Raw genomic sequence first — 21,873 nt, forward strand, 5'->3', positions numbered from 1 at the left:
AGCAGAGTCCTGCATCCACTGAGGCCCCTGATCATGTGACCCCTGACTCCTCCCCTCCTGTGACCTCATCACAGGTCCTGTGTGCACAGAACAGCCATATATGTGGTGGCGGCTCTGCAGGTGGAGGTATGTGGAGAGACCCCAGTACTGGGCGCAGGGGGCATTAACCCCTTGAGTGCTGAGACTGTTTTGCTGCTGTTCTGGTGTCTATTCCCCTCACACACACTATCAGGGCCGGACTGTACTTCCTCTCTGGCATTCTGTGACCTCCGGCCCCGCATTGTCCCTTCTGTGACCTCCGGCCCTGCATTGTCCCTTCTGTGACTTCCGGCCCTGCATTGTCCCTTCTGTGACTTCCGGCCCTGCATTGTCCCTTCTGTGACTTCCGGCCCTGCATTGTCCCTTCTGTGACCTCCGGCCCCGCATTGTCCCTTCTGTCATCTCGCTCTCTGTATTCTGACCACAGCTCAGCAGCTGACAGTGATGTGCGGTTTGTACAGACACTGGATTATGGCCGGTAATGGTGACGTGTTAGTAGGAGCCTTCCTGACTATTGGCTCATGTATACAGGTCAGTAATCACCTGATGTCAGAGCCACATGATTATTAGTCACGTGCGATGACTGACATGTATGTAGCTGATCGGGGCTCGTGTACATGTGTAGGACGCTGACTGACATGTATATAGCTGATCGGGGCTCGTGTACATGTGTAGGACGCTGACTGACATGTATATAGCTGATCGGTGCTCGTGTACATGTTTAGGACGCTGACTGACATGTATATAGCTGATCGGTGCTCGTGTACATGTTTAGGACGCTGACTGACATGTATGTAGCTGATCAGTGCTCGTGTACATGTTTAGGACGCTGACTGACATGTATGTAGCTGATCGGGGCTTGTGTACATGCGTAGGACTCTGACTGACATGTATGTAGCTGATCGGGACTCGTGTACACGCGTAGGACGCTAACTGACATGTATATAGCTGATCGGTGCTCGTGTACACGCGTAGGACGCTGACTGACATGTATATAGCTGATCGCTGCTCGTGTACATGTGTAGGACGCTGACTGACATGTATATAGCTGATCGGGGCTCGTGTACATGTGTAGGACGCTGACTGTCATGTATGTAGCTGATCGGTGCTCGTGTACATGCGTAGGACGCTGACTGTCATGTATGTAACTGATCGCTGCTCGTGTGCATGCGTAGGACGCTGACTGACATGTATGTAGCTGATCAGGGCTTGTGTACATGCATAGGACACTGACTGACATGTATGTAGCTGATCGGTGCTCGTGTAGGACGCTGACTGACATGTATATAGCTGATCGGGGCTCGTGTACATGCATAGGATGCTGACTGTCATGTATGTAGCTGATCGCTGCTCGTGTACATGCGTAGGACGCTGACTGACATGTATATAGCTGATCGGGGCTCGTGTACACACGTAGGACGCTGACTGTCATGTATGTAGCTGATCGCTGCTCGTGTACATGCGTAGGACGCTGACTGACATGTATGTAGCTGATCGGGGATCGTGTACACGTGTAGGACGCTGACTGACATGTATATAGCTGATCGCTGCTCGTGTACATGTATAGGACGCTGACTGACATGTATATAGCTGAACGCTGCTCGTGTACATGTATAGGACGCTGACTGACATGTATATAGCTGATCGATGCTCGTGTACATGTATAGGACGCTGACTGACATGTATATAGCTGATCGGGGCTCGTGTACATGCGTAGGACGCTGACTGTCATGTATGTAGCTGATCGGTGCTCGTGTACACGCTTAGGACGCTGACTGACATGTATGTAGCTGATCGGTGCTCGTGTACACGTGTAGGACGCTGACTGACATGTATATAGCTGATCGCTGCTCGTGTACATGTATAGGACGCTGACTGACATGTATATAGCTGATCGCTGCTTGTGTACATGTGTAGGACGCTGACTGACATGTATATAGCTGATCGGGGCTCGTGTACATGTGTAGGACGCTGACTGTCATGTATGTAGCTGATCGGTGCTCGTGTACACGCTTAGGACGCTGACTGACATGTATGTAGCTGATCGGTGCTCGTGTACACGTGTAGGACGCTGACTGACATGTATGTAGCTGATCGCTGCTCGTGTACATGTGTAGGACGCTGACTGACATGTATATAGCTGATCGGGGCTCGTGTACATGTGTAGGACGCTGACTGTCATGTATGTAGCTGATCGGTGCTCGTGTACATGCGTAGGACGCTGACTGTCATGTATGTAGCTGATCGCTGCTCGTGTGCATGCGTAGGACGCTGACTGACATGTATGTAGCTGATCAGGGCTTGTGTACATGCATAGGACACTGACTGACATGTATGTAGCTGATCGGTGCTCGTGTAGGACGCTGACTGACATGTATATAGCTGATCGGGGCTCGTGTACATGCGTAGGACGCTGACTGTCATGTAGCTGATCGCTGCTCGTGTACATGCGTAGGACGCTGACTGACATGTATGTAGCTGATCGGGGCTCGTGTACATGCGTAGGACGCTGACTGACATGTATGTAGCTGATCGGTGCTCGTGTAGGACGCTGACTGACATGTATATAGCTGATCGGGGCTCGTGTACATGCATAGGATGCTGACTGTCATGTATGTAGCTGATCGCTGCTCGTGTACATGCGTAGGACGCTGACTGACATTTATATAGCTGATCGGGGCTCGTGTACACACGTAGGACGCTGACTGTCATGTATGTAGCTGATCGCTGCTCGTGTACATGCGTAGGACGCTGACTGACATGTATATAGCTGATCGGGGCTCGTGTACACGTGTAGGACGCTGACTGACATGTATATAGCTGATCGCTGCTCGTGTACATGTATAGGACGCTGACTGACATGTATATAGCTGAACGCTGCTCGTGTACATGTATAGGACGCTGACTGACATGTATATAGCTGATCGATGCTCGTGTACATGTGTAGGACGCTGACTGACATGTATATAGCTGATCGGGGCTCGTGTACATGCGTAGGACGCTGACTGTCATGTATATAGCTGATCGGGGCTCGTGTACATGCGTAGGACGCTGACTGTCATGTATGTAGCTGATCGGTGCTCGTGTACACGCTTAGGACGCTGACTGACATGTATGTAGCTGATCGGTGCTCGTGTACACGTGTAGGACGCTGACTGACATGTATATAGCTGATCGCTGCTCGTGTACATGTGTAGGACGCTGACTGACATGTATATAGCTGATCGGGGCTCGTGTACATGTGTAGGACGCTGACTGACATGTATATAGCTGATCGGGGCTCGTGTACATGTGTAGGACTCTGACTGACATGTATATAGCTGATCGGGGCTCGTGTACATGTGTAGGACGCTGACTGACATGTATATAGCTGATCGCTGCTCGTGTACATGTGTAGGACGCTGACTGACATGTATATAGCTGATCGGGGCTCGTGTACATGTGTAGGACGCTGACTGACATGTATATAGCTGATCGCTGCTCGTGTACATGTGTAGGACGCTGACTGACATGTATATAGCTGATCGGGGCTCGTGTACATGTGTAGGACGCTGACTGACATGTATAGAGCTGATCGGTGCTCGTGTACATGTGTAGGACTCTGACTGACATGTATATAGCTGATCGGTGCTCGTGTATATGTACAAGATTTTACAAATGGAGACAATACAATACATATGCAGTTACACAAAATAATAAGGATTAAAGAAGAAACTTACTATAAGATCGCAGGGACGATTCAGTATAGCAGGAGGGTGGGCGCCCCACTTTGATCTGAACGTTATCGAACATGATCCTTTGCTTACAGTCTCTCCCTATACCCCCCGGCAATGAATACTGATCCCAAATCAGTGGGGTCTTTTATGCCGAAGGGTGAGGCCGGCCCACACATCCCCTGTGCTGACATCATGTGGGCTGGGCTCCAGCCTTCACATTTTTATTAAAATCGCTAAATTCTGGGATAACTTATCGCTCATTGATCGCTATCTGTTGTGGTTTTCTTTATTTCACTTCTATTATAGTCTATGGTGTTGTTCATATGCCCTTGTTTATTTTTGCAGACTGTGTCTCCCAAAACCAGAAAAAAATTAGAGAGATGTTTGATTTTTCTCAGCATTACCTATACAATCCGCTTGGTCTGTGATTAACATTGTAATATATAGGAGAAGCTTTGTAATTTTTTTTTTTCATCCGTGAAAATCTCTAATGAAATACTTATGGTAAAATCTGAAACACTGATTAATCTCGGACCATTTTTAAGTACATAAAAATCATTGACAGCTGAATGAGGACCAAGACCAGGGATTGAGATGCAATCTTACATCCCCATAAGGGAGAGGAGAAATTAAAAACATGTTTTATTTAGATCTTCAGCCTCTTTATCATGATGTGACCTGTCTAGAATGTAAATATGGTGAAACATCCTCTTTAAAGGGGTTGTCCAGGTTTTTCATGAAAGCCTGCAGTCACTCTTTGGGACTCTGCGTGACTGTAGATTTATAAATCTCACACTGTGCATAGCACACTGTCAGGATTCTCCAGTGCCGATGGCGAGACCGAGCGGTCATGTGACTTCAAGTGTGCAATATGCATACTCCCGGCCACATTCTGACTAGAAATGTGAGACATCACTCAGTACACTTGTATTGAGAGAGATCGCTCATGTCTAGTCGGAATGTGGTTGGAAGTACACATATTGCATACTTGCAGTAAACCCCTCTACCCCTGCTTGCTGTCTACGGAAGCCACCCTTCCCAATCATAAATACCAAAAATCAGCCAAGTTTATGTGCATAAAAAGGGGTGAGGTTTTTTTGTGGTTTCACATGACACCTGATTCACCGCCAAGGATATGGTATGGCTGTGTTCACACTGCTGTCTTTAATTCAATTGTTCTGCTCCTTCGCAGGTCAATTTTTATCCTCCAAACTGCAGTGCTGGACCCCTTACATGTCAAACACCAGTGGTACCTGTTGTACCCTACAGACTGTAGCTGGATCTGTTGGATTTTCATCATTGGACCTTGTGTTTTAGTGGACAAAATAGTGAAGAATGCTGCGTTATTTTGTCCTGCATTTTCGGTCAGGTCTGTGACAAAGCCTCAGTTTGCTTGTGTGACAATATTCCATTGTCCTACACATTTCCACCCTAGCGTAAATTGGTTGTCTACTACTTTCACATTGATGACCTATCCGTAGGTCCGTATGATCGCACGCGGCACCCCCGCCGATCAGCTGTTATCGGTGCCACCGGCAGGAAGTCCTTACCTGCGGTGCTTGGCCGCCTAGTTGTAGTGGCTGGCACTTGTTACTGCACATCTGCCTCCCATTCAATTGAATGGGAGGCATATGTGCAGTACCCCACAGCGGCCACTACAGATGGACGGCCAAGCACCGCAGGTAAGGACTTCCGGCCGGCGGCACCGATAACAGCTGATCGGCGGGGGTGCCGCGTGCGGGGCCCCAGCCGATCATGCATTGATGCCCTATCCTCGGGATAGGGCATCAGTGTGAAAGTAGTGAACAACTTCTTTAAAGGGAACCTAACAACTGATACATTATATGCGGGTATCGAGCGACATATATCAGGCATCGGCTGTAAGATGTCAGCATTGTACTTTTGACTCTATGGCGCTCTAGTGTTTCAGAGAAAAACATACTGTAAAAGCCGACGCAGACTATGCTGCATGGGAGACTAGTTGGTCAGGTGGGGTCTGGCTGGCTTCTCTCCGTCCAGTTCCCTGGAGTGACAGGTCTCTATTTGCATGTATAGGTAGAGAACTGTCAGTCACTGGCTGCAGACGGGGAGAAACAGCAAGGGATCCGCCTGTCTGACATGCCTCCCGTGCGGCTTTCTCTCGGAAACGCCGCAGCATTTCAGAGTCAAACATACTTGGCTGATTTCATACAGCCGGTGCCTGGTACATGCTGCCCACAGAGCGGCACCATGTATCCGCTGTTAGGTTCACTTTAAAAGGAGCAGTGACCTGTGTGATTTGATGAAGACACAGGAATATAGTATATAGTAAGGATGTGTGCATATCGAGTAGCCAGTAGAGAAGAGAAAAAAAAAAAAATATATATATATATATATATATATATATATATATATATATATATATATATATTTATTATTATTTTTTTTTTTTCAATGATACTCTCCACTTCCCCTTTACACAGTCCCACTGCTTGTTATACAGCCAGGCATGCCTTATTGTTGACTCCACATTAATGGCACACAGCTCTGCTATGCACAGATTACACTCACACTTCTGCTTCCTATACACACAGGTTTTTAGTGTACAGATTGTTAACACGGCTCTGCTTAATGTATTCCAAGGTTTGTCAACAAAGGCTTAAAAGAATGTAATAAAAACACAGCAGAGCTGAGATTGCTGCATATCGACAGCAGAATATTGCACACAGCTCTGTGAACTGCCTTGAACACTGGTTGTATTTCTGAAGCAATAAATGCTGCAGCTCTGACTTCTCTCCCCCTCCAGTCATGAGCATTGAGACCAGGGGACTGATGGAGCTGCAGGAACAGCAGCTGGTGTAGATTGTTTTGCTCTTTGAACTTCCTCACTCACTGGCCATTGAAGCAAGGAGGACAGCTACCATGTTTATTCAGGCAGCCCCTTCCTCCTGACTGCCAACTCCTGTCCCACTGCTGGAACCAGACAGGTCTGTGAGGAAAGGAGTTCAGGCCCTGCCTCCTTCTCCTGCTCCTGAGCTGCTCCCATCCTCCTGCAACATCAAAGGGGCTTCAGCAGAGTGAGTGGCACACAGCAGGAAGTAGCCTCTCTGGCAAATACAAGAAATGCCAGATGGCCAGTCCGGCCCTACATATGACCCAACTAAGAAAAACAGGAAACGTTAACACACATTTTCCTCACAGTGCACAGTGCCCTTTTATTGGACCCTTCACAGTATAATGTTCCCACAGTACCTCCATCCCACCCACACACAGTATAATGTTCCCACAGTACCTCCATCCCACCCACACACAGTATAATGTTCCCACAGTACCGCCATCCCCCCACACACAGTATAATGTTTCAACAGTACCATCATCCCCCCACACACAGTATGATGTTCCCACAGTACGGCCATATCCCCACATACAATATAATGTTCCCACAGTACTGCCACCCCCCCCACACACAGTATAATGTTTCCACAGTACTGCCATCCCCCACACACAGTATAATGTCCCCACAGTACCGCCATCCCCGACACACAGTATAATGTTCCCCCAGTACGGCCATATCCCCACATACAATATAATGTTCCCACAGTACCGCCATCCCCCCAAACACAGTATAATGTTTCAACAGTACCATCATCCCCCCACACAGTATAATGTTCCCACAGTACCGCCATCCCCCTACACACAGTATGATGTTCCCACAGTACCGCCATCCCCCCACACACAGTATAATGTTCCCACTGTACCGCCATCCCCCCACACACAGTATAATGTTCCCACAGTACCACCATCCCCCCACACACAGTATAATGTTCCCACAGTACTGCCATCACCCCACACATAGTATGATGTTCCCACAGTACCGCCATCCCCCCACACACAGTATAATGTTCCCACTGTACCGCCATCCCTCCACACACAGTATAATGTTTCCACAGTACCACCATCCCCCCACACACAGTATAATGTTCCCACAGTACCGCCATCCCCCCACACACAGTATAATGTTCCCACCGTACGGCCATATACCCACATACAATATAATGTTCCCACAGTACCGCCATCCCCAAAACTGAATACTGGAAAATAATAAAAATATTACTACTCACATTGATGATCCCGCACAACCCTTGTACTACTACTGCTGGGTCCTCCTATCTCTGTATTCTCTGGTCACATATGATCTCTACAGCCAATTAGTGGCTGAAACAGTGACCAAAATAGCCAGTGAATGGGACAAGCTGACTTTGTCACCAACTCAACTAATGTTGCAGCATATATGATTTATGAATAGAACAGGAAGATGTTGTATCTCATACTTTCCCCTTATTATCTCCAGTAATTGTATTATTATTTGGGATGATTTATGATGTTACATCGGCTCATCTTCCCATTCAGATCTCTACAATATCAGATCCTCTCAGTGGAGATCTTCTATACAAGAGAATTTTCCCGATTGACCCGTCAAGGTTGAATATGGACAGGGAGAAAATGGCGGAGAGGATATTACACCTCACCCTAGAGATCCTCTTCCGAATTACTGGAGAGGTGAGAGATTCTAGTGACGTTACATTACATCATTCTTATCTATGGGAATAACAGATGGACAGAACTGGAGAGGTGAGGACTCTGGAAATGTCTGTAGTGAGATTTATTACTGTGTCTCTCCATAACCAGGATTACACAGTAGTGAAGAAGACCTCTAGTGAGCGCTGTCAGGCCCCTGTGTCTGAGGGATGGGGAAGACCCTTGAGCCCAATCACGGGGCCTCCACCTCACCCCCTGATACATGATGACATCAATGACCAGAAGATCCTAGAACTCACCTACAAGATGATTGAGTTGCTGACTGGAGAGGTGACACTGCTGGGAATGCTAGGACATTATAGAGTAACGCTATGAAGGGATGATGGTATCATTGTATGTGTCAGGTTTCTATAAGGTGTCAAGATGTCAACGTCTATTTCTCCATGGAGGAGTGGGAGTATTTAGAAGCACACAAAGATCTGTACAAGGACGTCCTGATGGAGGTTCCCCAGCCCCTCACATCACCAGGTAATAGACAGGACTAAATAGATACGGCCTATAATTATCTGTATGTAAAGAATTAATTCAGTCCCTGTATGTGTTTCCTCTAGATCTATTCAGTCAGAGGACAACACCAGAGAGATGTCCCCGACCTCTTCTTCCTCAGGACTATAAACAAGAATATCCAGATGTTCCTGAGGATCATCAGGTAGATGGAGAGAAGGTGTCATGAGATCTCCCCTATGATGTGTAGACGGCTGTGAAGGTCTTGTGTTCAGTCTTATTTTATCCACCAGTATTATATGTTTTATACTTATGTAATGAGAACGGTGGAGATGGAAGGATTAGATCTAATCATAGATGTGACTTCTCCATCTGTCTGTGACTTTTACAATATTTGTTTCAGGCTAAAGATCTCACCCATATTAATACTACAGAGACATATGTGAGGGGTGATGAGCGGTGTAAAGAGGAGATTCCTACATATGACTACACAGGTGAGTAGTAACCACTAAATGTAGAGAAGTCACAGATTCTTCTCAGTCACTGCATGTGGTTACTTTATCTTCGGTGTAGTCCAGTCATATTACAATCATGTGGTCACCATTCACCTGCTAAACCCAAACTGTGCCCATTACTCTGGGCATTGGAAGTCCTTCAGTTGAAGTGAGACCTGTTCCGGTCAGAGCTTACAGCCCGGAGAATGCACCCTACTACCTGGAATTAGAAGATGGTGACCCTTACCTTCCCAGATCTCTAAACTGCAAAGCCAAATGACAGCATACGTAGAATGTGCTGACAACATTGAAAATCATGTGAAGAAAAATATAATCTGTATGGTGGGCTTTGCTCTTATGACGAGAAACCAGTCCAAGTCCTTTTTATTTACACTGGACACAAATATAAACACCACACTTTTTTTTGGTTTTGCTCACATTTTTCCTGAGCTGAACTCAAAGATCTAAGACTTTTTCTATGGACACAAAAGGCCTTTTTCTCTCAAATATTGTTCACAAATTTTTTCTATATCTATGTTAGTGACCGCTTCTCCTTTGCTGAAATAATCCATCCGCCTCACAGGTGTGGCATATCAAGATGCTGATTAGACACATGATTATTGCACAGGTGCGCCTTAGGCCACAGCTCCACTATCAGTATTTGGTCAGTATTTTTTTTGAGAAGTGGGAACATACACATAGAGGACAATGCCACTGATGTCGCAAGTTTTGAGGTATCGTGCAGTTGGCATGCTGACTGCAGGAATGTCCACCGGAGCTGTTGCCTGTGAATTGAATGTTCATTTCTCTACCATTAGCCGTCTCTAAAGGGTTTCAGAGAATTTGGCAGACAAATTTGTGAATAATATTTGAGATAAATAGGCCTTTTCTGTACATAGAAAAAGTCCTAGATCAGTGCTGGCGAACCTATGGCACGCGTGCCAGAGGGGGCACGAGCGCCATCGCCGCAGCACTAGCGCTACTGGATCGGGCCCGGTGGGTGCAAACTCTGAGCCCACTGAGTGCCGACACCAGCCCCGCTACTTCAGCTAGATGTGCGTTCTCGGACTCACAGCTAGCTGAAGTGTATTGCAGCGCGCGAACTTGCCAGGCCCGTGGGCCGCAATACAAGCTGCTGGCCAATCAGCGTACAAGCGACTGGGCGCATGGCAGTGACGTCATGCGCCCCCATCGCTAGGATGCTGGAGTCAGCTACCGGCTACAGGAGAGGACGCTGCGCGGGAGAAGAACAAAAGTGAGTAGGAGTGTTTATTATGTTTTTTTTTTTTTTAATATGCGATGAACAGCGACGCCAGCAGGCTGGGGGGGAGCATATATACATGGACTAGGGGGGGAGCATATATACATGGACTGGTGGGGGGACATATGTACATGGACTGGGGGGGGGACATATATACATGGATTGGGGGGAGGGCAGCATATATACAAGGATTGGGGGGAGGGCAGCATATATACTAGGATTGGGGGGAGGGCAGCATATATACTAGGATTGGGGGGAGGGCAGCATATATACAAGGATGGGGGGAGGGCAGCATATATACAAGGATGGGGGGAGGGCAGCATATATACAAGGATGGGGGGAGGGTAGCATATATACAAGTATGGGGGCATATACCAAGATGGGGATGAGCACATTCTTTATTTCTGCGGTCTCATACCCCTGCTCCTTCCTATGGCTGCTCTATGCTACCCTTGTCTGCTCTTTGTATCGGTTGTTTTTTCTAAACTAAAACCTCAATATTTAGGTTAATTTGCCGTGTTGGCACTTGGCGATAAATAGGTGGGTTTTGAATTGCAGTTTGGGCACTCAGTCTCTAAAAGGTTCGCCATCATTGTCCTAGATCTTTGAGTTCAGCTCATGAAAAATGGGAGCAAAAATAAAAAAGTGTGGTGTTTATATTTGAGCATATACTGAATAAAAATATAAACAGACACATAAGCATAAGAAATGTAATACAATTTATCAATATTTTTTCTTTTTTCCTCCTTTTCTTTTTCTACTTAAATGCATCCCCGACTCTCCCCCATTCAGAGGAGAGAGGAAAAAAAAAGAGAAAACCCTTCAATCATATTTTCTAAACTCTTTGCTTCTATTTATCCCAGCAATTAATTTATTTGGACTTGTAACTTGGCCCAAGCTGTTGTTAGAAAAATATATTTTTAGACGTTATCCAGTCCTTAAAAATCATTCCCCTTGCAGATATCAACCATTTAGTAATTAGATCCTTAGCAGGACAATCCATCCAAAAAATGGGGTCACGATGCCCTGTTAAGGGGGAGAGGGTCTGCTGCTGACACTGGTATAGGGGTAATGTCCCCCAATTCTGATAATATCCCCCATCCTGGTATATATGCCCCCCCTTCCTATTATACGTGGCCCCCATCCCCATCCTGATATGCATGGCACCACTCCATCCTGATATGCATGGCACCCCTCCATCCTGGTATGCATGGCACCCCTCATCCCTATCCTGGTATGCATGGCACCCCTCATCCCTATCCTGGTATGCATGGCACCCCTCATCCCTATCCTGGTATGTATGGCCCCCTCATACTTATCCTGGTATGTGTGGTCCCCCTAATCCCTATCACGCTGCGCATAAAAAAAATAAACACTCCTACTCACCTTTTTTCTCTCTTTTCCAGCGCTACGTCCTGTCTGCCCACACTGATTTCGCCATGTGAGACGCGCATGGCGTCACTTCCATTCGCGGCTCACAAGGAGAGATCAGCTGCCGGAAGTCACTGCTCCCCACGCCGGGACTGTGTGCGCGGGGAGCAGTGACTTCATGCTCCTTAATAGCCGGCACACAGCGTAGGCACAGCGCGGCTCCTGCTGCTGCCGGGCGATCGCATGTGCCCGCTATTAAAGATAATGAATATTCACCCACGCCCATGGGCGTGGAGAAGGGGTGAATATTCATGCCCTTTAATAGCGGGCACACGCGATCGCCCGGCAGCAGCAATAGCCATGCTGCGGATACACTGTGTGCCGCTATTAAGGAGCATGAATATTCACTGCTCCCCACGCCCAACAGTGAATATTCATTTTCTTTAGCAACGGGGACAGTGTAGGCTGTGCCCCGCTCCCCCAACTCCCCACACAGTGTGTGTGTGTATATATATGTGTGTGTATATGTGTATATATATATATATATATATATATATATATATATTACTGACCAAAAGTTTGGACACACCTTCTCATTTAAAGATCTTTCTGTATTTTCATGTCTTTGAAAATTGTACATTCACACTGAAGGCATCAAAACTATGAATTAACACATCAAGCTCATCAAGAGAATGCCAAGAGTGTGCAAAGCAGTCATCAAAGCAAAAGGTGTCTACTTTGAAGAACCTAGAATATAAGACATATTTTCAGTTGTTTCACACTTTTTTGTTAAGTATATATATTGGATGTGTGCGTGTGTGTGTGTGTGTGTGACAACCCAAAGAAATAATGTAAGCAATTTAACACATCAAACTACAATTTGTATCACAATAACACTTACCGCTCTGGTTCGGGGCCACTCCATGGACTGCGGCGGAGGAGTGAGACTCCAGGAGTGAGCATGCATCTATGTGTCTGGTCTGGGATGTTTATTTTTATTTTTTTATGTTTTTTTTTTGTTTGTTTGTTTGCTACCCATCACATCAATCCAATGCCTCCCTAAATCAGTTTTTAGATTTCTTGTAGGAACTCCATACAATAGATAATTCTAGATTTTGACAAAGTAGTCATTTTTAAAATTTGAGCAATGACACTATTGGTAAGAAATATATGTCCACCTATATTCTTCAATTAGACTCTAGACTCCACAACAGAGAGAAACAGTAGATTTGAGTTGGGTGTTACCTCTGAGGGTGACCCCACCCACAAGTAAAGATGCTGGGTATAAGAGTTCAGACAAACCTATGGTCTCATACACACCTGATGAAGGCTCTATGAGCAGAAACGCATTGTGTGATCCTTTTTAAAGACCCCCTTCTCCCTTCCCTTTTTTGTACATCCATGTCCCTCATGTGCATTCACGGTTTTATAATTTTTTAATAAACCTACAAATATTAATCCCTTGTGGAATATCCTCCATGTGATTGCACCACATTTGGAAGATTCAACAATTTTTCTCTTTCCCCATGACGGCACCACGGAGAGAGGGGATCTGCCCTTCAAGGACAGGAAACCTACAGATAAAAAGGGCGGCACCTCTCTCCCGCATCAGTTGGTTTCCTGTCCTTGACAGGGACCTACAGATGAGAAGAAAGAAAGTGAAAGAAAAGATGGACTTACCAGGCCCGGCCAGACCGGTTCAGGCAGCGGGGGTTCCTTGCCTCGGCTGGTGCGGTAGCCTGTAGCGCCACCGCTGGGGTCAGTGGGCCTCTAGGGTGGTAGGGAGATGCGACGCAGGGGTTGGACCGCCGCGGTCTCCAGTGGTGTCGGGGCCCAGGTTGGTAAGTATGGCGGGGCTTCCGGGGCTCAGGTTGGTAAGTAGGCCTGAGCTCTGGGGCCCAGGTCGGATGCTTGCCTGGGCTTCCGGGGGAGCGCGCGCGCGGGACGCCGTCCTGGGACGGAGATTCAGCGTGTCTGGGGGAGCGATGACCATGCGCTCCGGAAGTGACGCATGCCTCGGGTCCCTCTGGGAGCGGCGTTTGAATGCGCGCACGGGAAACCGAGGGACGGCGCGCACGAGGGGGGGGGGGGGCGACCCCCCATGCTGGAGGTGCACAGCGGTGGCCTAGCCGGGGGTGGGGGGGGCACTCCTCATGGCTCAGAGGTGGCAGGCCAGAGGGGGGGCGGACCCCTATAGAGATTAAATTGCCAGGGAAGCACAGGGAAAGTGCTTCCTGGCTGACTCTGGCACTCTTCAGCTATGAGCGAGCAGGAGCTACAGGAGGTGCCGCCCCTGCACCCCCACTCACCATCACCTCAGAGACACGGGAAGCATACAAAAGGACCCTCCAGTGACCCTTCACACCAACACAGCCAAGGTGACGGCGGGAGCGGACGGTCTGGCAGGTCTTCACAACGCGGCAAGGACTCCAGCGTGGCGTCAACCTCGAAGAAAGACCCAGCTACTGGGACGGGTTCCTCTTCAAATCCGGTATTCCCTCTTACAACGGGTCAGTAAGTGATCTTCGTGAAAGCTCACTTGGAATTTGGGGCCCCCCTCTCTTTTCTTCTCAGGGAAGGAATAGTATGGGCAAGTCCAAGCACAGGACCTGCGCACTTTGCGCAGAGGATCTGCCCACCACGTGGCAAAAAAGACTATGCAACTCATGCATCGAACAGACTATCTGTGAGGAGACCCCTAAGTTTGCTTCAGAACTCAGATCCCTGATTAAGTCTCAGGTTGAGGATACCTTTAAGTCCCTGCAGAAGGGGGGGAAGAAACAAGGGAAAACCAGACACCTATCCCTGGTGTCAGAATCTAGTAGTTCAGACGAGGAGGGGGTAGTCTCCGATTCATCCTGCTCATCGTCTTCGTCATCTTCGGGGGATGGGGGTCGTAGGTGTTTTCCTATAGATGGAACCGATAGCTTGATTAAAGCAGTTAGGTCCACTATGGGGTTCGTAGATCCTCGCCCTAAAAAATCAGTCCAGGATATAATGTTTAGTGGTCTGGAACAGAAGAAAAGGAGATCCTTCCCTCTTAATGATAAGGTACACTCTCTGATTAAGAGGGAATGGAAAAAAACGGAGAGGAAAGGATTGTTGTCCCCCAAAAGGAAATACCCCTTCGAGGACCCAGTATGCTCCTTCTGGGGGAAGGCGCCTAAAATAGACGTAGCAATAGCCAAGGCCTCTAAAAAATTTTCCCTGCCATTCGAAGACATGGGGGTGCTGAAAGACCCAATGGACAAAAAAGCAGACTCCTTTCTGAAAGGAGTTTGGGAGGCGGCAGGGGGGGGCAGCCACATGCACAGCCAGATCCTTAATGATCTGGCTGAATCTGCTGGAAATGCAATTAAAAATAAAACATCAAGGGATAACATAATAGGCTCCATCCCAGTAATGAAGGGCGCAGCAGCTTTTCTGGCTGATGCCTCAGCCGACTCCGTCAGACTGGCAGCCAGGGCTGGGAGTTTTTCTAACGCAGCTAGACGGGCCCTCTGGCTCAAATGCTGGCCGGGCGACCTCCAAACGAAGTCTAAGCTGTGCTCCATCCCTTGCGAAGGGGAGTTCCTATTCGGATCTACCCTGGACGATATCCTTGACAAAGCCTGGGATAACAAAAAAACGCTTCCTGGTCCTCTCCGGTACTTCATTTAGGAAATCCTTTCGGAGCAGGAAATTCATGCGGAGAAAACCCCCCAAAGACCAGGACAGGTGGGAGGACAGGAGACAAAAAAAGGCCAAGGGGTTTATGTTTAACAAGCCCCCCAGTGACAATAGGAAACCCACCCAATGAAAGGCAGCTCCAGATGGGGGGGAGACTTCTCCATTTCCTCCCGGTCTGGGAAAAAATTTCAAACATTCGTTGGATTTTAGACCTGATAAAATCAGGGCTAAGATTCCAGTTCCTCTCCATTCCTGGTCCAAATTTTATTTGTAACCCCTGTGAGGTCTTCAGGGGTAGAACAACTGGCTCTAGAACAGGAGGTTCTAGGCCTAGTAGGCAAAGCAGTCCTTCAGGAAGTCCCAGCTCAGGAGGAAGGCGAAGGATTCTACTCCCCTGTGTTCCTCAGGAAAAAAACGGACGGAACATTCAGGACTATTGTGAACCTAAAAAAATTGAACAGATTTCTAAAGGTACAATCGTTCAAGATGGAATCAATAAAAACATCAATGAAATTGTTGTTCCCAGACTGTTTTATGGCTGTCCTGGATCTGAAGGACGCCTATTATCATGTCCGCATACACAGAGACTACCGGAAATTCCTGAGAGTAGCGATACCGCTGAAGGGCATAATCAAACACTACCAATATGCGGCTCTTCCCTTCGGGTTAGCGATAGCCCCAAGTGTCTTCACAAAGATAGTGGCAGAGGTTATGGCCCATCTGAGGGAGCAGAACATCCTGATAATCCCGTACCTGGACGATCTGCTTATAATGGGCAACTCGTTCAACCATTGGAAGGACCATCTAGCAAGAGTCATGGGTTCCTTGTCGAATTTAGGCTGGCTTCTGAATCTAAAAAAATCCAGGTTGGAGCCAGATCAAGTGCAAGAGTACTTGGGTATCCTATTAGATTCGAGGAATCAGGAATGCCGTCTCCCGGCGGGGAAAATCCAGAGTATGATGGCCCGAGTATCCCATGTAAAGAGCCATCCCTATATGACTCTGCGGGGAGCAATGTCACTCCTAGGTTCCATGACTGCCTGCATCCCGGGGGTCCACTGGGCTCAGTTGCACACCAGGGACTTACAATGGGAAATCTTGGGAGCGGAAAGGTCACTAAGAGGGCACTTAGGTCGGCTGACTTTATCATCAAAAACCTTGCTTTCCCTGACATGGTGGACAGAGGCGTTCCATGGACAATATCAGTGTCACAGGTCCTAACGACAGATGCAAGCCCCAAGGGGTGGGGGGCTCAGCTAAACGACCAGGTAGCTCAGGGAGTCTGGTCAAAAGATTTGGAAGGGGTATCTTCCAACATGAGGGAACTTCTGGCGGTAAAATATGCCCTCTTAGAATTCTTAAACACTCTACGGGGGCATCATGTAAGAGTTTTTTCGGACAACAAGGTAGTGGTGGCATACTTAAATCGCCAGGGGGGGACTCGGTCCCATTCTCTTCTACAAGTGTCAAGTTCCATCCTCCAGGTAGCAGAGAACAATCTAGAGTCCCTATCGGCACTCCACATAAAAGGGACAGAGAATATCACGGCAGACTTCCTGAGCAGGACCCAGCTGAAACAGGGTGAGTGGGAGCTGAATCAGCTAGTGTTCAACCAAATCACGAGGGCTTGGGGGAACCCCTCCGTAGACCTATTCGCCAACTGGCAAAACAAAAAAGTGGACATGTTCTGTTCAATCGATCCCAAGGGGAACCCAGCAGCACTAGATGCCTTCTCAATCCCATGGAACCACCAGCTAGCGTATGCCTTTCCTCCGATTGCTCTCATCCTGGCGGTTCTGAGGAAAATCAGGGAAGACGAGGCAAACATAATTCTGATCGCCCCCTTCTGGCCAAAGAGGCCTTGGTATTCCTGGCTGAGGATAATGTCCACCACCGACCCCTGGGTCCTTCCGGAAGTTCCGGATCTCCTGTGTCAGGGACCAGTCCTTCACCCTCAGGTAGCAAACCTGCACCTGACAGCCTGGAGTTTGAGAGGGCGCTCTTAAGGGATAGAGGGTTTTCCCCCAATTTAATCTCCACCCTACTGCAGAGTAGGAAACCCGTAACCACCAAACTCTACCGTAAAACCTGAGGAAAATTCCTCTCATTCACGGGTATTAGGGGAGGCCCCCGTTACTGCCATCTTGGAGTTCCTTCAAAAGGGGTTGGAGCGGGGGTTGGCCACAAGCACTCTAAAGGTTCAGGTGGCGGCACTGGGAGCCCTATATAACTGCGACCTGGCCAGGGATAGGTGGATCTCCAGATTCATCAGGGCATCTCATAGGTTCAGGCCCATCCCCTCCCAGAATGCTCCTCCTTGGGACTTAAATTTAGTTCTTTCAGCCCTGACCAAGCGTCCCTTTGAACCTCTAGCGGATGCATCCCTTAAAATCCTATCTCTTAAGACGTCCCTTCTAGTAGCCCTCACATCGGCTCGTAGGGTTAGCGACATACAAGCCTTATGAGCAGGGCCCCCCTTTACGCAAATTCTAGACGACAGGGTGACACTTAGGACTGACCCAGCATACCTTCCTAAGGTGGGTTCACTTTTCCACAGGTCGCAGGAGGTCACCCTCCCTTCCTTTTGCTCAAACCCAAAAAACAAGGGGGAAGAAGCCCTTCACACCTTAGATGTCAGGAGGTGCATCATCCAGTACTTAGAGGCCACACGGGAGTGTAGGAAGGATAGGTCTCTTTTTGTGTGCTTCCAGGGATCTCGGAAGGGACGGAAGGCTTCCAAGAGCACCCTGGCAAGGTGGATAAGGGACACCATCTCCATGGCTTACTCCTCAAGCGGGGAAACCGTGCCAGAGGATTTAAAGACTCACTCGACTAGGGCAGTGGCAGCCTCCTGGGCGGAGAAAGCTGGGGCTTCAATCGAGCAGATATGTAGAGCTGCAACCTGGTCTTCCCCTTCTACATTCTTTAAGCACTATCGGCTGGATCTAACCTCTTCCTCGGACTTTACCTTTGGCAGAAGGGTTCTGGAGGCGATGGTCCCTCCCTAGACAGCACTTCTCTGCAAATCTCTCCGTGGTGCCATCATGGAGAAGGAGAAAGACGTAGTTACTTACCGATAACGGGATTTCTCGGAACCGATAACGGCACCCGTACATTCCCTCCCTTCACACATGGGTGTGCACATTTATTTATTACCTACGTTTAGTCACAGGGTGTGTCTGGCAAGCTCCTTTTAAGGAAAATGTTAACATTTCTGTTACTAACCTGGCGGTCCTCTCTGTGCTCTGTAAACAACTGATGCGGGAGAGAGGTGCGGATCCCCTCTCTCCGTGGTGCCGTCATGGGTTTCGAAAAATCCCGTTACCGGTAAGTAACTACGTCTTTTGGTTACTCTTTCTTCCACGGGAGCGCCTCCAGAATCCATTTGTCTCAATTTGTTCACGTGGTGGCTGTCGTTCGGCTAGGACAAATATACCCCCACCGTCTATGGAAGAGCTGCAAACCGTGGTCTGAAAGCCCTAATAACGGACAAATTCCTCAAATAGAGTTGTGCCTATCAGCACAACTTGCTCAGGTGAGCATAAAAGATTTTATATTCTTTTAAAATTTTTAGTCTCTACTTACTACGCTCAGGTAGCGCTCTCTTTCCCTTTTTCCTCCACATCTTTCTACCCAGGAACAATTACATATATTTTAGGAATGTTATACACATACATTTGTTTAAGGATATTTTATTAAAAAATAATAATTTTTATTCTTGGCAGATTACTGTATCAGGAAATCACAGGGACAAGTGAAATCAGATGACTTCGCTATCACCCAAGGTATAATTGAAGTGAATGCCATTACTCCAGATATTCCATCATCCCTTCACAGCAAAGATCTATCATCTGATTGTTTTAAACAGGTCCTAGCTTCTGATTCATCACAGACTATTAAAAAAAATAAAAGTAAAAAAAGAGACATTAAAAATCAAACTGATCTTACAGCAGAGAAGCCATTATCAAGTGCAGAACATAGAAAATGTTTTCCCCTCAAATCATCTTTTGTTACTCCTAAAAAAATTCCCACAGAGGAGAAAAGATTTTCTTGTTCAGAATGTGGGAAATGTTTTAATCAAAAATCAGAGCTTGTTAGACATGAGAGAGTTCACACAGGGGAAAAGCCATATTCATGTTCAGAATGTGGGAAATGTTATACCCAAACATCAAGTCTTGTTATACATCAGAGATTTCACACAGGGGAGCAACCTTTTTCATGTTCAGAATGTGGGAAATGTTTTGCAAAAAAATCACTTCTTAATAGACACCAGAGAACTCACACAGGGGAGAAACCCTTTTCATGTTCTGAATGTGGGAAATGTTTTGCAGAGAAATGGAGTCTTGTTAAACACCAGGCAACTCACACGGGGAGAAATCTTTTTCATGTTTAGAATATGGGAAATGTTTTGCAGAGAAATCACATCTTATTAGACACCATAGAATTCACACCAGGGAGAAACCATTTATTTTTACAAACTGTACAAGATAACAGAGACAGTCAAAGTAACGACAAATAAGTAAATGAGAAAGGAATTTTACAATTTTAAAGTTAGAACTTACATTACAAATAAAATATGTAGTTGCTGATAGATATTTATTATCTAAAATTCAATATAACATTGGCATTAAATATTTCATATTGATTTATATTTATGTATTCACTATATGGACAAGAGTATTGCAACCCCACCCCGCATCTCCTAAAAAACATCCAACATTTCTTCCTCTTTTTTTCCTATCCCTTAATCTCAGTGATCTGCCATTCATTACAGTTTCTTTAAATCCACAATCGCCATGTCTGAACAAATGTATTTAATTTATGTACATTACAATAACAAACATGTTCTTGTTGCAAGTTACTATTTACATCTACGATTCATTCCTTCTTTGTACAATCACCTGATGGGATCCATATAGTTAAAAGCACTGTCCGTGCTAAGTATACAACCATTCATCCATATATTCAGTTTGGTACATGGTAATACATTCTTTTGTATCATCAGTCTAATAAATATATTTGTCAAGGATACAACTTGTTAATAAATAAATGAAAAAAACTATGTGAGGCCCCCCTTTTTTTTGATAACTAGCTAAGGTAAAGCAGACAGCTGGGGGCTGATATTATCAGGTTGGGAAGGTACCTGGTTGTTGGGCCCCTCCCCAGCCTAAGATTACAGCTCACAGCTTGCTCAGATTTGGCGCATGACATTAGATGCGCCAATTCTGGCACTTTGCCCGACTCTTTCCGATTGCCCTGGTGCGGTGGCAATCGGGGTAATATTTTTTTGGGCTTGATGTCAGCTGTGTAATGTCAGTTGGCATCAAGCCCAGGGGTTAGAATTGGAGAGGCATATATCAATTTATGAAAAAAAATGTTCCCGCGAAGTTCCTCCAATGTAGTCCACGATCCTCGCACATGGTGTCTGTGAATAGCCGTAAAGTACTACCCAGCGCCTGTGAATAGCAGAACTTTACTACTATTCATAGACATCAAAGCTGGATGCGAGGATCATGGACTACATGGAAGGAGCTTTGTGGGAACATTTTTTTTAAATAAATTTGTGAACGAGGGATAGTGTAGGGGAGTCTTTATTCAATTAAAGTGTTTTTCTCTGTTTGTGTGCTTATCGCACCGTGACACACATTGACTTCCGGTCATGTGCTTCCGGCCATCTCAGTTACGTAGTAACCTCTGGCTGCCCCTGGAACACACAATGTGGCATGGTCTGCTTTAGGTGAGACGCACGCCAAGTTCACCGTGGCATATAGAAGACCTCAGTAAAAAGACACTGGGATTGCGGAGGATTCACCTCGGACCACTCTTGAAACGCCCTATTATATGGTCTGGTCCTTATGAAAGTGTATCTGAACAAATAAGCCAGATAAGTAACCTTTGATATACATATAAAGCTTATGCCTGATTAACTACTCCTGATGAACCTTGTAAAAGGAGAAATGCGTCGAGTTTGTGTGGGTTGGTTAGGCTAAATTTTGAATTTAAATACATTGAGTTTATGCTTGGGTTGATTTGACTATATTTGATATGAAATCTACTATTATTATGAAATCTATATACATATGATTATGAACTGCACATAAGACTATTTAAGAAACACTGAGACTCCCAGCATAGATTATTTATTTTTTGATGCTATTTTGTTATATCTGCTGCTAAATTGAACTGATCAGAGCTGCTGATATATTTTTTCCTACCAGATGCTACTGATTTTGACATCTCTACCTCAAATTGTGCACTTTTTTGAACCCTATTTTTGCATTCTGTTTGTCACTATAGGGTG

At 46.6% G+C, this 21,873-nt stretch overlaps 1 protein-coding gene across 2 annotated transcripts; it reads left to right on the forward strand.

The window, feature by feature from the left end:
- The first annotated feature begins 40 nt into the window (after positions 1-40).
- LOC141270678 (uncharacterized) lies at positions 41-20,548 on the forward strand. Of its 2 annotated transcripts, XM_073680775.1 has the most exons (8): positions 53-126; positions 4,948-5,124; positions 8,145-8,294; positions 8,424-8,603; positions 8,678-8,801; positions 8,885-8,982; positions 9,181-9,271; positions 19,298-20,547. In XM_073680775.1, the coding sequence occupies exons 3-8, from the start codon at positions 8,223-8,225 to the stop codon at positions 19,963-19,965; spliced, it is 1,233 nt and encodes a 410-aa protein (XP_073536876.1). In that variant the 5' UTR covers positions 53-126; positions 4,948-5,124; positions 8,145-8,222; the 3' UTR covers positions 19,966-20,547. The 2 variants fall into 2 exon arrangements, with proteins under 2 accessions (XP_073536877.1, XP_073536876.1); XM_073680776.1 differs by lacking the exon at positions 4,948-5,124 and having other exon boundaries at positions 41-126; positions 19,298-20,548.
- The last annotated feature ends 1,325 nt before the right edge of the window (positions 20,549-21,873 follow it).

This window comes from Phyllobates terribilis, unplaced genomic scaffold (genome assembly GCF_046119375.1).
Source record: "Phyllobates terribilis strain yellow unplaced genomic scaffold, ASM4611937v1 Scaffold_5__5_contigs__length_657084704, whole genome shotgun sequence".
NCBI lineage: Eukaryota > Metazoa > Chordata > Amphibia > Anura > Dendrobatidae > Phyllobates > Phyllobates terribilis.

What these genes read in the sequence shown, in the direction of transcription:
- LOC141270678 (XM_073680776.1), top strand. Translation starts at nt 8,223, where the DNA reads ATGGACAGGGAGAAAATGGCGGAGAGGATATTACACCTCACCCTAGAG. An exon ending in CCAGCCCCTCACATCACCAG is followed by an intron (nt 8,802 to 8,884) that starts GTAATAGACAGG and finishes TGTTTCCTCTAG; the next exon opens with ATCTATTCAGTCAGAGGACA. An exon ending in TCCTACATATGACTACACAG is followed by an intron (nt 9,272 to 19,297) that starts GTGAGTAGTAAC and finishes TATTCTTGGCAG; the next exon opens with ATTACTGTATCAGGAAATCA.